Below are 12,800 nucleotides of genomic sequence, written 5' to 3'. Positions count from 1 at the left end.
ACAACTTGCTCAGTTCTAGTGTTGTTGATGAATCCGAAGGTCACTGACATGGTGATCTTGCCCAGTGCTACAATCTGTCTTCCTCCGAAGCCACAGAGAGGATGTGTAGCATCATGAATCTTATCTTCTGGCTCTTGCATTTGTCTGAAGGCTTTAGCAAATATGATGTCAGCTGCACTGCCTGTGTCAACCAAGACATTGTGGACCAGAAATCCTTTGATAACACAAGAGATAACCATGGCATCGTTGTGTGGGTAATCTTTGAGCTGAAGGTCCTCTTGGGAGAAGGTAATAGGAATGTGAGACCATCTTGTCTTGATGAAGGGTCCTTGCACCCCAACATGCTGTACCCTTCTGTGTGCTTCCTTCTTCTGTTTCTTGTTAGCTGGCTCTGAGGACGAGCCACCTGTGATCGGTAGCACCAGCTTCGGGTCCGAAGCAGCTCCAGCTTGGTCGTTGAACGAAGCCATCAGCTCAAAAAGTGGAAGTGAGTTCACCGGAGGTGGGCGCCAATGTTGGGGACTTGTTCTCAAATGCTATGAATTAAGAACAAGGCAACATAAAATGTTAAATGATACTGTCCTTCGTCCGTGAAGCATTATTCCTTTGAGGATAATGGGTCTAGGACGAAGGTTGATAAGAGTCTTATTACGAAGTTGAACCTTCGTAATGAACTTTCAAGAAACATTGTAAGATAATACAAAATAAAAGGTATAAAACGGATAAATGTTTCACAGATACATTATATCATATTCACTTAATACATTGAATCATTAAATACAATAATACCTATGCCTTGACAAAGGTTGTATTCCGAGAGATGCGATTGCGAAAATCAGAATGCGTGAACAGTAACGGAATACTGTTCACTATTTATAGGCACAGGTCACAGCCTGTGAGGAATTACAAGTATGCCCCTTATAAAAACTTACAACATTGACTCAGACATTTATGGACTAAAAGGTCATTCTATCTTTAAGTCGGTTTGCAATGCCGAAGCTTTACGAAGAGGGACCTTCGGCTATCTTATACAAACAGCTTCATCCGGGGATAGCTTCTCCCTATAAGACCTTCGGCGACGAAGCATGGACCCAACAACACTGGAGGCATACGTATAAGTATGAGCATGAGGAAAGTTATGAAGAAAATATTTATAGGGACTTGAAAAATGATTCTGAAGGTATTTCTCAAGAGGAAAAATACTTGGAGATATATTGGTGGAATATTTGGATAGTATTTCTGGAAAGAACTTGAAGGGGATTACTCGGGAAATATCTGGGCAGTATCTCTGAAAAGAATTTGAGGGTGGTCACTGGGGAAATGTTTGTAGGATATTTTGAGGAGGATTTTGGAGAGAATATAGACCACTATAATTTATTTGTTGATATCAACTTGCAAACAAACATTTTGAAATGAAATTTGAAATTCATTTTGAATTTAGAGCGATTTTAAGAAAATTTCAAGATTTGAATTTTTGGGATGCTACACGTGATGATAGAAGCATCAGGGATGCGAGGTATAGTACCTCACACCTTGGTGAAGCGAGAGATAAATGTACGGAGAGTTTCTCTGGGCTCTTGTCTCACTGCGTGGAGGTGGGCCTCCACGCCGTGTTGTTGGTAAGCACTGGTGATGTTTGTTGTGAACCGTGCGCGGAGCTCTTCCCAGAAGTAGATTGATCCTGGAGCAAGGTTCATGAGCCAAGTCCGGGCTGGCCCAGACAAGGCGACATGAAAATATGTCGCCATCACAGCGGTGTTTCCACCTGCTGCTGTGATAGCGGTGACGTATACCTGCAGAAATTCCGACGGTTTTGACGTACCGTCGTACTTTTCCGGCAAGTGCGGTCGGAACTTGGATGGCCAAGATGCCGCGCGAAGATGATCCAAGAGAGCGACGCAGCCTACGCCAGCCAATGGGACACCGGCCTGGATCCGAGCACCCGCCGGCGTTTGCGGTGTTACCGCTGCAAAGTCTTGATCGAGGTTACGCCCCTCGATGTTTTGTCGGCGCTCTTGCGCCCTCTCCAGGGAGACGCGGGCATCCTCGCCCGCACGTCTGCGGTTGAGTTCTACTCGTAGGTCATTAGACTTCTCCAGAGAGACCGGAGCGCCCTCCGCCGCGCGTCGGCGGTTGAGCTTCGCCCTCAGGTCCTCAATTGGTGCTGCCCTCACCGAGGGTGAGCGCACAGACGCCGACGCCTCATGCTGACGCCGGGATGACCGAGGCCTGGGCCTGGTTGAGGCAGAGTGCGCCATGCCAAGAAGGCGATCCACGTCGTCGCGCCACTGCTTCATGGCACTTGGAGAGGTCGTGGAGCTTGGAGGGTGGCGCAGCAACTCCCTTGCTGCTGACAGCGCCCCAGGCGCTGCCCTAGACGCCCTGGACGCCTGCGTGGGAGTGTGCTGTCGTGCAGAGTGCACAGCTGCCGCCGCACCAGGCGCCGGGAGGTTGGTGGCCCGCGGAGCGGAAGAGGCAGCTTCCTCCTCCAGCATATAGTCCTCGGGCATGAAATCTTGGTGCTCGACGATATGGACCATGGCGTCGAGCAGGAAAACAAGCAAAAACTTCAAGCCTACCCCCTACCTGGCGCGCCAAATGTCGGAAAGGAAATTCTCCGGCCGGGTGGCGGAGTGCACCCGCCCTAAGTCCTAAGATGTGTAGGGGGCTTAAGCGTTTTGTCTGTTGCGAGATGTAGGAATGAACACAAGAACACGCAAGAGTTTAGAGTGGTTCGGGCCACCGGAGCGTAATACCCTACTCCACTGTGTGTTGTATTGCTTGAGAGAGCCTAAGTCTATCCTTCTTGGATGACCTCCCCTTGTAACGTTGCATGCTCCCCTTTTATACCTCAACTGCTCACGAGGTATCTTTGGGGCTGTTCTCCGCGCGGCTAGGGGTAGCCACACAGGCATCGTGTCTTCATACCGTAGTAAGGGGTACCCCTGATCCAAAGTGCCGACAGTACTGATAAGTGATAAGTAAGCAAGTTACTGTAATGATTTAAACTAGATTGTTTTGAAAGAAAATGGAAAGGATAAAGCAAATTAAACTTTGTATTAAGTTACCTGATTCATGAAAAATGGTACTAACCTTCTTCCAACGTTTTCTATGTTTCTCATTTCACTCGCTGCATTTTCAGTTACAACTACACTGCATATGCTGGCAGATTTATTCATATATTACTCCTGCTGACATTTTCACTATCGCAGCAGTATCTCTATTACTATTTTTTTTATATAAATATTTTTTATCATATTGATTTCGTAGCAACACATAGACATGTTCCTAGTTCAATATATAAACAATACAGTCTACCGTGCAAAACAGTATTCTGCATGACCATATATCGCAAGTGCGAAAGAAATAATCCAAGACAATTGGCACAAGAGGACAAAGAACCACACGCATGAATATATTGGCCATCACTGCTTTTACTAGTATTAACTGGAGGCATTCGAAAGCATTATTGTATCCTTAATATACATAGGAAAACTGTAGACATCTTTATAGCCGTTGGTCATTTACAATTTCAGGAAGCGAAGGTGATTCCGACCCATTGTATTTACTGGGCACGGGGGTGTTCCGCCTGGACTGCCGCTTGGTTGCCACCAGGACTTGCTCGGCTTCTGGTTGATCAACGACTGAGAACTTGTCGTCGTCCCCATCACCTTTGAACACCGGGTGGATGTAGGCATTCATTAGGTATCCTTTGAGGTCAAATCCTGGCTCTCTGGCACGTTCCAGGGTATCCTTCTTCATCGCCTCCTGGTAACGAAATGGAAATGTGTTGGTAGTCATGCTCCATGGTGCAACCGTTTTAAACATGGTTTGAATTTATGCCATTTTTAATGATCTAACTGTATTTAGGTCACACATTTATTCACCTCCCAGAGTTTTGAAGGAAACATACCTGCAATGGGCATTTCACAAAAGTCGGCTTGTAGCGGTTGTTGCAGTACTTGTGGAAATAGAAGGTCACTACAGGAAGAACAAGGAGCACAGGTGTTGACTGGCCAGCGCCTTTTGTGCTAAGTAACCCAAGGAGAAGCAGCTGTGATACAATCAACGCTGTGATTATGCGTCCATGAACACTTGGCCAAAATGCTGCTGCACTCTCGTATTCTTGATTATACACATTTATTATCTGAAACAGTTAAGCTGTGTAAGTTATGCATCAGGGTAAGTCAATTTCTAACCAAACAAATGCAACACACTAACTAATATGTATAATTATGCGCATGCAAATGTAGCACAGCACGATAAACAACACAATGCCAGATGCAATGCTAAAGAAAACACATGAGGACATTTATGATATGCTTGCTTACCTGGTGGCGGTATACAACGTACGCAAACCCAAAGAATATCAATACAAAAGGGAGCAAAAATGGTGTCACTGCCGCATAGACAAGACCAAGTAAGAAATACAGCTGAATTTGAGGTTCGCTTGAGTCAAAACCAATACTTCCAGGGTCCATTGCCTCTTCCCTGTCTTTCTCAGTCTTGACCAAGAAAAAGTTTTTCAGGTGGAAGATCACTAGTGGCTTCAATCTCAATATCTCACCAGCTACCCCAGCCCAACCATCAACCATTGTATATGTTATAAAAAAGGTTGCCTTCATTGGAATTGCTTCACCAATCGTCCTTGGTATTCTGTAAACGAGGAAAAATAGACAATATAAATAAATTCATACACGCAAAAGGAGAAACGAAAGGGCTTAAATATACCTTCAAATTAGTGACATACCAGAAAACAAAGGAGAATACACTGAGAATTAGCATGCCTAAGATAATTTCAAAACCAAGGATATCCGAATATTGTTACCCCTTATACAGTAAGTAAATATATGAACAATTTTAGGGATATTTTCTGCATCCATATTATGTACATACTGTGAGCATTTAAAGTACAGTTACATCATGGCAAACTTATAAAATCCTAGGTTCTGCAACACTGTGCAACATTCAGAGTACTGGTAGATCCAATGTACCCAGTCAGACAATAGCAAAATTTTGTTGCTACAGCTCCAGAAAAATACTTCCACCTATGTGCTATATCCAAACACCAACATATCAACTGCTCTAATAGCTACTTCTACTAATGGTTGGTCACTGTTCATATGTTATCGATGATAAATATTTCTATCTTAAATATATTTATCTCAAAGCATTATGTTAATGCATCTCTATGATTATCCCAAATCTTTTCATCAAGCCAGATGGGATACATGATGAATAATTCCCCAAGTTGTAATTATTTAATGCATCTCTATAATGTATCAGTACACAATACAAGGATTAGAATGATGAATGGCATGACATAAAAGGCTAGCCAAAGACATACTCATTTGCTGACTGATGAATATAGCTTTTTAGCTGCTCTAAAGCAGATCCTGCAATAATGCTTGCCAGAAATACATTGAAGAATATGAAAATATAATACTTTGATGCAGATCTTCTCTCCAGTGAAGATATTGAGGTCAATCCTTCAACCTTAGACATAAACATTAATATGCTTGGGAGCAATATAAGGAAGATCTTCAGAGCAATTCCCGGAAGGAAACCTTGGATGAATGATTTAATAGTATGCCTGAAGAAAAGAAAAATACAATTCAACTAAAAGGTTTCAGAGATAAGAAACATGCCCATTATAACAGAGTAAAAAGAAAAAATTCCAATTTGGGGCTTGGTCAATTTAGTGCCATCATAATCAATGTGTCTTCGTTGGAGTTGTCCTAGTCTGATTGGTATTTTTATCACTTGCTACAGAGGAGTTACAGTTATGGGGTTTGGCTGGGGTTCGAGGTGGCTCACATCTTCTCACACTCCAGAAAAAAAGGTTTTTTGTTTTTTGGGTTGAGGTTGGTTTTCTAATCAAGCACTGGCGAGTATGATTCTGCAAGTCATATAATGATAAACAGCTTCCTGCATGTCCAAAAAAAAGTATGCCAGTTTGGTACTTGTTAACTTTCTTCCAGTAACTTGTTTTCTCCCAGACCCAGTTAAATCAAAGTCAGTTAGATGACATCATATGCAGAAGCAGTGACCTAAAGGGGCAATCATGCAATTTTTTTAGTTATACCTAATTGATGGTTCGAGATGACATCATATGCAGAAGCAGTGACCTAAAGGGATAATCATGCAATTTTTTTAGTTATACCTAATTGATGGTACGAGCAAAGTGGCACCAATATGTGTCCAACATAAGGGAAGTTTAAACCAACAATATAACTACTATCGGTAGAACTGAAATGAAAATAAATTGTGCAGAAGGTATAGCATGTTAAAGTAGACGTACTCTTCAATCAGAGGCTTCAGAAACGGCGCTGCCTTCTCAATCCCTTCAAGATTTGCAAGAGACTGAACAAATGCTATTGGGAACACATAAAAGAAGTTCAGGAAGAAGAATGCCACTGCAATTATCAGCCTTCGAACTGTAAGGGAGACAAATGGAATAGACAAATTATCCCAGTACACATCACGAGGTTCTGGAGCCCATTCTGTCAACCAAACAGTTGGGTTACTGGTTTGCTGTGTCTGAGCACAAACTGCTGCACCCCAACGTGATCGGAAGGAAACAAATGCTGCTGGTACAATGGATTTGGGATCCTTTACAATTTTTTCACGCTCTTCTGCTTCCTGAATATCATTTAGATGAGGGTTTAAATCTGATAATTCATGATAGGTATTCTTTGTTTGAAAACAAAAGGAAATGTAATATTGTGAAAGACAAATTTATTACTGTCCTATCAATGTTTGGTTTTATGCAGCATACATAAGTAAACAAAGGCTCCTTCAGTAACATATTTTATGAAGAAGGGCAGGCCTGGTGCAGTAGTGAGAATTGTCTCACTACTCACTAGGTCACCAGCATGGGCGGAGGACCCAATATTGCTCGGCCTTGCTCAAGCAATACCTTGATTCAACCCAATAAAATACCAATAGTAAAATAAATCTCTATCCCACGCTCTATTCTTCCTAGCCGACTAGGACTGCCTTCGCTTAGCTCCACGAGCCTTCAGGCCTGTTTGGTTCAATTTTTTTGCTGACCAGCTTTTCTGAGAATCTGGCTGTAGAGAGATTCTGGACGTGGGAAGAATCTGAGTATCGTGAGGATTAATGCGGAGGAAGATGAAGTGGTCCAAAGGGTTTAGGATCTAGAAAGCGATAGATTCCTACTATCGTGACGACTCGACCGATTTTGTGTTCATGTTGATTTGGATGTTTTTTACCAAAACGATTCTTATACAGGTGGGCTGAAAAGCTAGGGGCGTTTGGCAGTCCGCAACAGCTTTTGGTGTCAGAAGCTAAAAAAACCCAAACAAACGGGGCCTTCATCGTCTGCCCAATCGCCAGCTCCGCGTGTGGCGTGCCTCAGCGGCCCAGCCAGCTCCGCGTGTCTCCATCCAAGCTTAGCTTCGCACTTCGTCGTTTGCCCTCGCTTCGCCCATCGCCTAGCTCCACCTGTCCGGCGCGATTCTACCTGACCTAGCTCTGCGATTCACCCCTGACCCCTATTCCGCCTATCGTCCAGCTTCAGTTCCTATTGTATTGCAGCCCCTATCGCCATTCACTCGTCCCTGTTCTTAGAACGTCGAGGAGCTCAAAGCAAATCAACACAACAACCTCCGCCTAGCTCCACGCAACAAGATGACCAATGATTAGTTAAATGATTTGATGATGTGCTATATCAAAAGAGAAATCTTAAAAGGACTTGATCTTCATAAAATTAAAAAGACATCTTAAAGTAAGAAAAATATATAAATGCAATTGTCTAGGTCTTCTAGACCTAGATTAAACTAGAGGTATATTCTTATATCGTTTTTACTTCAATTTACCATCATTATCTTGTTCTCTTTTTTTCAGATTTTACTTGCTTTATAATATTTGGTTGTAGATGGATTATCGACACAATGACTCTTGAATAATTTTTTTCACATTTATTGCTTATTTTATAGCTATAAATTACTTATGAAATATTATAGATTGTGTTGTGAATTTTTCTTTCGTTGTTACATTAGCAATACCTCAATTTTAGTGCATCCTCCGCCACTGGGACTCACCAGGTCGCAAGATCAAAACAGCCTGCCTCCCTTATGTGGGAGCCTCCACATTTTATATCACTAAAAAACTGAAAATCCACTTCAGAAAAAGCTTAATTTACTTTTCTTAATGTGTGTATATTTGAAATATAATGTGTACTTGTGTCAAAAGTTTGGCTATGATCCAACTCTATCAAAACAAATGATTTAAATCATTACATTTGTGCAATGACATAATTAGGCTATCTCCAGCAGCGTCCTTTATATTCATCCTTTATACCCGTCATTTACAGTCTGTACGCAGCGCGTGTGGCGAGCTGCCCCCTCCCCTTGCACAGTGCACGTGTAGGGTAGTTTTTTAGGTGCAGCAGTCAGCACTAAAGTCCCCTCTACAGGAAACAGTGTGTTGGAACTTGCTCTCTGCTGCAAGTAGGCCAACTAGGGTGAACAGCGGTGACAACAGGGTTACGTGCACGGGGGCAATAGCTCTGTTAATCTAGCCTCTCACGGGCACTGTGCGGGGGTATTTATAGGTATCTGAGTGCCCAGCGTCTTGTGTTAAGGACGCATGTGCCCTCAGACGCCTGGTTTATCCCCGGAATATTCCCATAAAGCAGGGTTACAAGCTGTAATTACAAGTATGCCTTTACAAGTTAGGCCCGTAATACAGAGGCGGCCACGCGGGGCCCGTTACGATGGGCCAGATCACACGTGGGCCTTGGGGCTGAACGAGGCCGCGCCGTGGGAGGACGTCGCCGCAGGCCTTCGTCAAAGTGCCGAGTCCTGCGAAGGGTGTCCCTGCCCGCTTTGTCTCCGTCGGACCAGCGGCTGCAGCGAAGACTTCGAGCGAAGGGTGGCGTCTTTGCCTTCGCCCCAACATTTGCCCTCCGAGGGACCAGTTCGACAAAGTCACCTGGTGCCGAAGACGTCGCTAGATGGCGGAGACGCTGCCCTCGCTCGAAGTGGTTCCGCGGGGGTTTTTGATGTGACCGTTGATGGACGGCGTACTGTTGGATTGCGGGTTTCCCGAAGCGTCGCGGCCTGTCGGATTGCGGGTTTCCCGAAGAGTCGCGCCCTGCCTATAAAAGGGGGGCGGGGGCGGCGCTGTTTGAATTCTGCTTTCCGCGCTCCGTAAAACCCTAGCCGCCCGCCGTCTTGCTGCTCCTTTTCCTCCGCTGCTCCCTTTGCTCGCCGGCGTTCTGGCTCGAGTGAAGCAGACCGCCCGCCGCCGACGACGGTACGTAGCAATGCCATCCTCTTCTTCTTCCGCCACCGCCACGCCGCCGGCCGCCGCCTCGTCTGAGGAGACGTTGAGTAACGTGATGGTGGAGGAGTTGCGCGCCGGCGACTCTGTTGAATTTGGTGTGTCACGGATGACGTCAGCCCGTATTGAAGATATGCAGCGGTTGGGCTACTTTGGCGGCGGAGTCGCTCGTGCTCCGGGGACGGAGGAAGTCCCCGAGCCGGAGGGCGAGTTGGTTGTTTTCGAGGCGTTCTTCGCCGCCGGACTCCGCTTGCCTGCGCATCGGTTTGTCGGCGAAGTCCTGCGCAGATTCAGCGTTCAAATACATCAGTTGACACCGAACGCCATAGTGGCGCTGGCGAAGTATGTCTGGGCGACGACTTCGTACGGCGGGCAGCCGTCGGTTGAAGTTTTTGCGAAGAATTATTGCTTGCATTGGCAGAAAAGGGTGGTTGAGGGCGGAGTTGCCCAGTTCGGGTCATGCACTTTCACGCCGAAGACCGGCAAGACCACAATGCCAGTAGTGGAGTTGGTCCCGTGCGCCCGCAACAAGTGGGGCAATTGGAATGAATTTTGGTTTTATGTTGCTGAGGCTACTGTCGAAGGCCGTCAAGGGCTCCCCGTGTCCGAAATGTGCTCTCACTATTACTCTGCGTATCCGCCTTTCGAAGTGGCAGAAGAGGATGCAGACGAAGGGGCCCTTCGGTACGCCGCCGGCCAGAGCAGCGGTCGTGATTTAGTTGAAGAGTTTGCGGCATACGGGGTCTGGCCCTTGGCGCACGGCTGGGCGCTGGGCGAAGTATGCCCTCGCCAGATGCCCTTTCACGGAGGAAGGGAGGTGCGAAGTCCTGCCTTCGCACTGAGTTTGCGGAACCGTGACCCGGCCGCCTTTGTGCGTGATGCAGAGGACTTGGCGGTGCGACTCGTGGGGCGCTACGTGCCGAGGACGGAAGGCCAGCGCAGTTTTGATATCCGCGGGTCAAACGATCGTTTGAACAGGGTCTTCGAATTAAATCAACTGTCGTACGACGGCTACCCTGGTCAGGACGAAGCAGACCGCCGCGGGAAGAAACCGGCGGTGGAGACCGGAGGCGACCCTGCGCTGGCGGCCGCCACCTCTTCGAAAAAGAGAAAATTAGGTACTGCGATGGGAAGGCTTGGGGTATCTGATAGTTTCGCTAGAGAGTTAATGAGGACGTGTGCGGCCCCGGGGGAGAGGATGTCTTCGCCCGAGCTCCGGGAGTCTTCGGCTCGGATGATGAGGGTTACCGGGGGTTGTTGGCCTAAAGGCATTTCTATCCCCTGGGCGGATGAGGAGGACTGTTTTACATCTCGTATGGTTCATCGGTGGAAAGTTTTTCCTTATGGGCGAAATATCGGTCATGTTGTGTGGGCAGTGATGGACAAGGATCGCCAAGGCGCGGCGCGAAAACGCCAGTCGACTGTGAGGGTTCACGAGGCCCGGCCGAAAAGGCAGCGGGGAACGGCGAAGGCTGAGGCCTCCGGCGGAGGCAAGCCGCCGCTGCCGGCGAAGGTGGGCGCCTCCGCGCCTGGCAAGGCGCCGGAGGCGACGGTGGGCGCCGGAGGCCCCAAGCTGTCGAAGGTGGCGCCGTCCGTCAGCGGAGTGGCGGAGGCTGCGAAGGCGGCCCGATCGTTACCGCCGTCTGGCAAACGCGTTGCCGACTTCGGCACCGAGATTAATGTGGAGGATTATCTTGGGGGTAAGTCTATATAAATATGTGTACGCATTTTTTTTTTAATTTGTTGACGCATTGCAGGGTCGGACGAGGGCCCGCTTGCTCTAGTTGTGCCTGGCGCGGCGATCGCGACGGCTGCGCCAGCGCCGAAGGCGGGGGTAGAGACCCTTGGCGTTGGAGGCGAGGTGTCTGCCCTCGCGCTGGTCAGAGACGAGGCGGGCGTGGCGACCCGCCGGCTGAAGGGAGCGACGGAGGCGCTGAGTCGTGCGACGGAGGCGCTGAGTCAGGTCCGCCGAGCTATACATTTTTTTTTTGCACGGGCCTTACGTGTGTTCTGCAGGTGGCTGACTTCACCAGCCGCACTGCGTCGGGGGCCCTTACGGCGGCGTTGTCTGCCGAGGTCGAGAGACTTCGGACGCAACATGCGGACGCTGTCCGTGAGAAGTCGGCCTCCGACAGCAAGTGCCGCAAACTGGCGGAGAAGGTGGCCGCCCTTGAGAAGGAGAAGGCAGACCTCCGGCGCCAGCTGACGGAGGAGAGGAGGGAGGCCAACGAAGCCATCGCCAAAGAGCAGGCTGCGCAGGCGGAGGCCAGGCTGGCGCGGGCGGAAGGCAATATCGCTAAAGAGCTCGCCGGAGAGCTGCAGCGGCGGCTTGCCGCCTTCGAGAGCCGCGCGGAGGGGGCCGAGGCCGCGGCGCGAGCGGAGGCCGAACGGACGCGCACGCAGCTCATGACTTCATATCGCGAGCTGGGTGTGCGGACGGGTGACTTCGAGGTGCCGGAGCGAGAGGCCGAACTTCGCTGTCTGGAGTGGGTGCAGGAGGAACTGCAGGAGCTCCCCACTGTCTTGGCGGGGTTGATGTCGTTCACCTCCCTGGTCACCTGCGAGGCAGCGATGAACGCGCTCTCTCGCGAAGGCTGCCGGCACTATGAGGCCCTCGACCAGGTGGATGAGGATTTTGGGCGAGATATCTTTGAGGTCGAAGACCCCGTGGTGAAGGAGTCCGCCGGGGCCCTCTATGACCGGATGTGGGGTTCATACGGTCGTGAGGTGGTCCGGGCGCGGGCCGAGGCTGCGAGGGCTCAGGTAACGTTGTCGTTTACTCGGCGTTTGCTGGATGCGGTCTGTGCGTGTGTTTGCTGAATTTTTGTGCGTTTTGTCTTAGGCGGAGCGCGGCGAGCGGGTGGACGACCTTGGGGCGCTGAACAGCGCGCTGCCTGAGCCGGAGACGACCCCTGCGGAGGCCGCGACTGGAGTCGCCCCGGGACTGACCCCGGTGACCGCGGAAGATGCACCAGGCGCCCCTGCACCTGCTGCGGCCGGCGAAGGCCTTCCCCCAAGGGTGGCCGAAGGCGCACCTGATGCCCCCGCAGCTGCTGTGCCGAGCGCTGAAGATCCAGCGGAGGTGGGGGCGGGGGCAGCGACGGAGGCGGCGGCGGAGGCTCCCGCAGCGGCAGGGCCTTCGCAGGTGGCATAGGTGGTGTTTAGGGTTGAGGGATTTTTGGATGTTGTACTGAATTTTGGTTGCTGCGCAGGTTCAAGATTTTGGGCCTGCGCACGCAACCGCTACTACTGAGTTTTTGGCGGCTTCGACCGCGGAAGATGGAAATGAATGTGGTGGGTCTGTTTCTGAGTTTTTTGATTTTACTGACTCTGGGAGCTCGGTTGAGTGGACCGAGGAGTCGTCGGAGGAGGACTTGGACTATTTTGCGGCCTTGGACGTGGCTGCGGCGGAGGCTGCGCCACATGCTGCGGACGCGCCAGGCGTGCCCGGTCCTAGCACCGGGCAACGACGACGAAGGGCGGTTGCGAAG

At 49.2% G+C, this 12,800-nt stretch overlaps 1 protein-coding gene across 3 annotated transcripts in view; it reads right to left on the bottom strand.

Moving 5' to 3' along the window:
- Positions 1-3,396: 3,396 nt before the first annotated feature.
- The window catches only part of LOC103649511 (calcium permeable stress-gated cation channel 1), a 31,447-nt gene continuing 22,043 nt past the window's right edge, over positions 3,397-12,800 (bottom strand). For all 3 annotated transcript variants that reach the window (XM_020546180.2, XM_035966114.1, XM_035966112.1), the window contains 5 exons: positions 6,302-6,642; positions 5,348-5,593; positions 4,332-4,656; positions 3,914-4,147; positions 3,397-3,768 (listed from right to left, as the gene is read on the bottom strand). In XM_020546180.2, the coding sequence (XP_020401769.1) occupies positions 3,508-3,768; positions 3,914-4,147; positions 4,332-4,656; positions 5,348-5,593; positions 6,302-6,642 (1,407 nt within the window). In that variant the 3' untranslated portion in view covers positions 3,397-3,507. The remainder of the gene's footprint in view (positions 3,769-3,913; positions 4,148-4,331; positions 4,657-5,347; positions 5,594-6,301; positions 6,643-12,800) is intronic.

Source organism: Zea mays, chromosome 3 (genome assembly GCF_902167145.1).
Source record: "Zea mays cultivar B73 chromosome 3, Zm-B73-REFERENCE-NAM-5.0, whole genome shotgun sequence".
Lineage (NCBI taxonomy): Eukaryota > Viridiplantae > Streptophyta > Magnoliopsida > Poales > Poaceae > Zea > Zea mays.
Note: the sequence above shows the minus strand (reverse complement) of the source record. Positions and strands in the feature narration are given on the sequence as shown.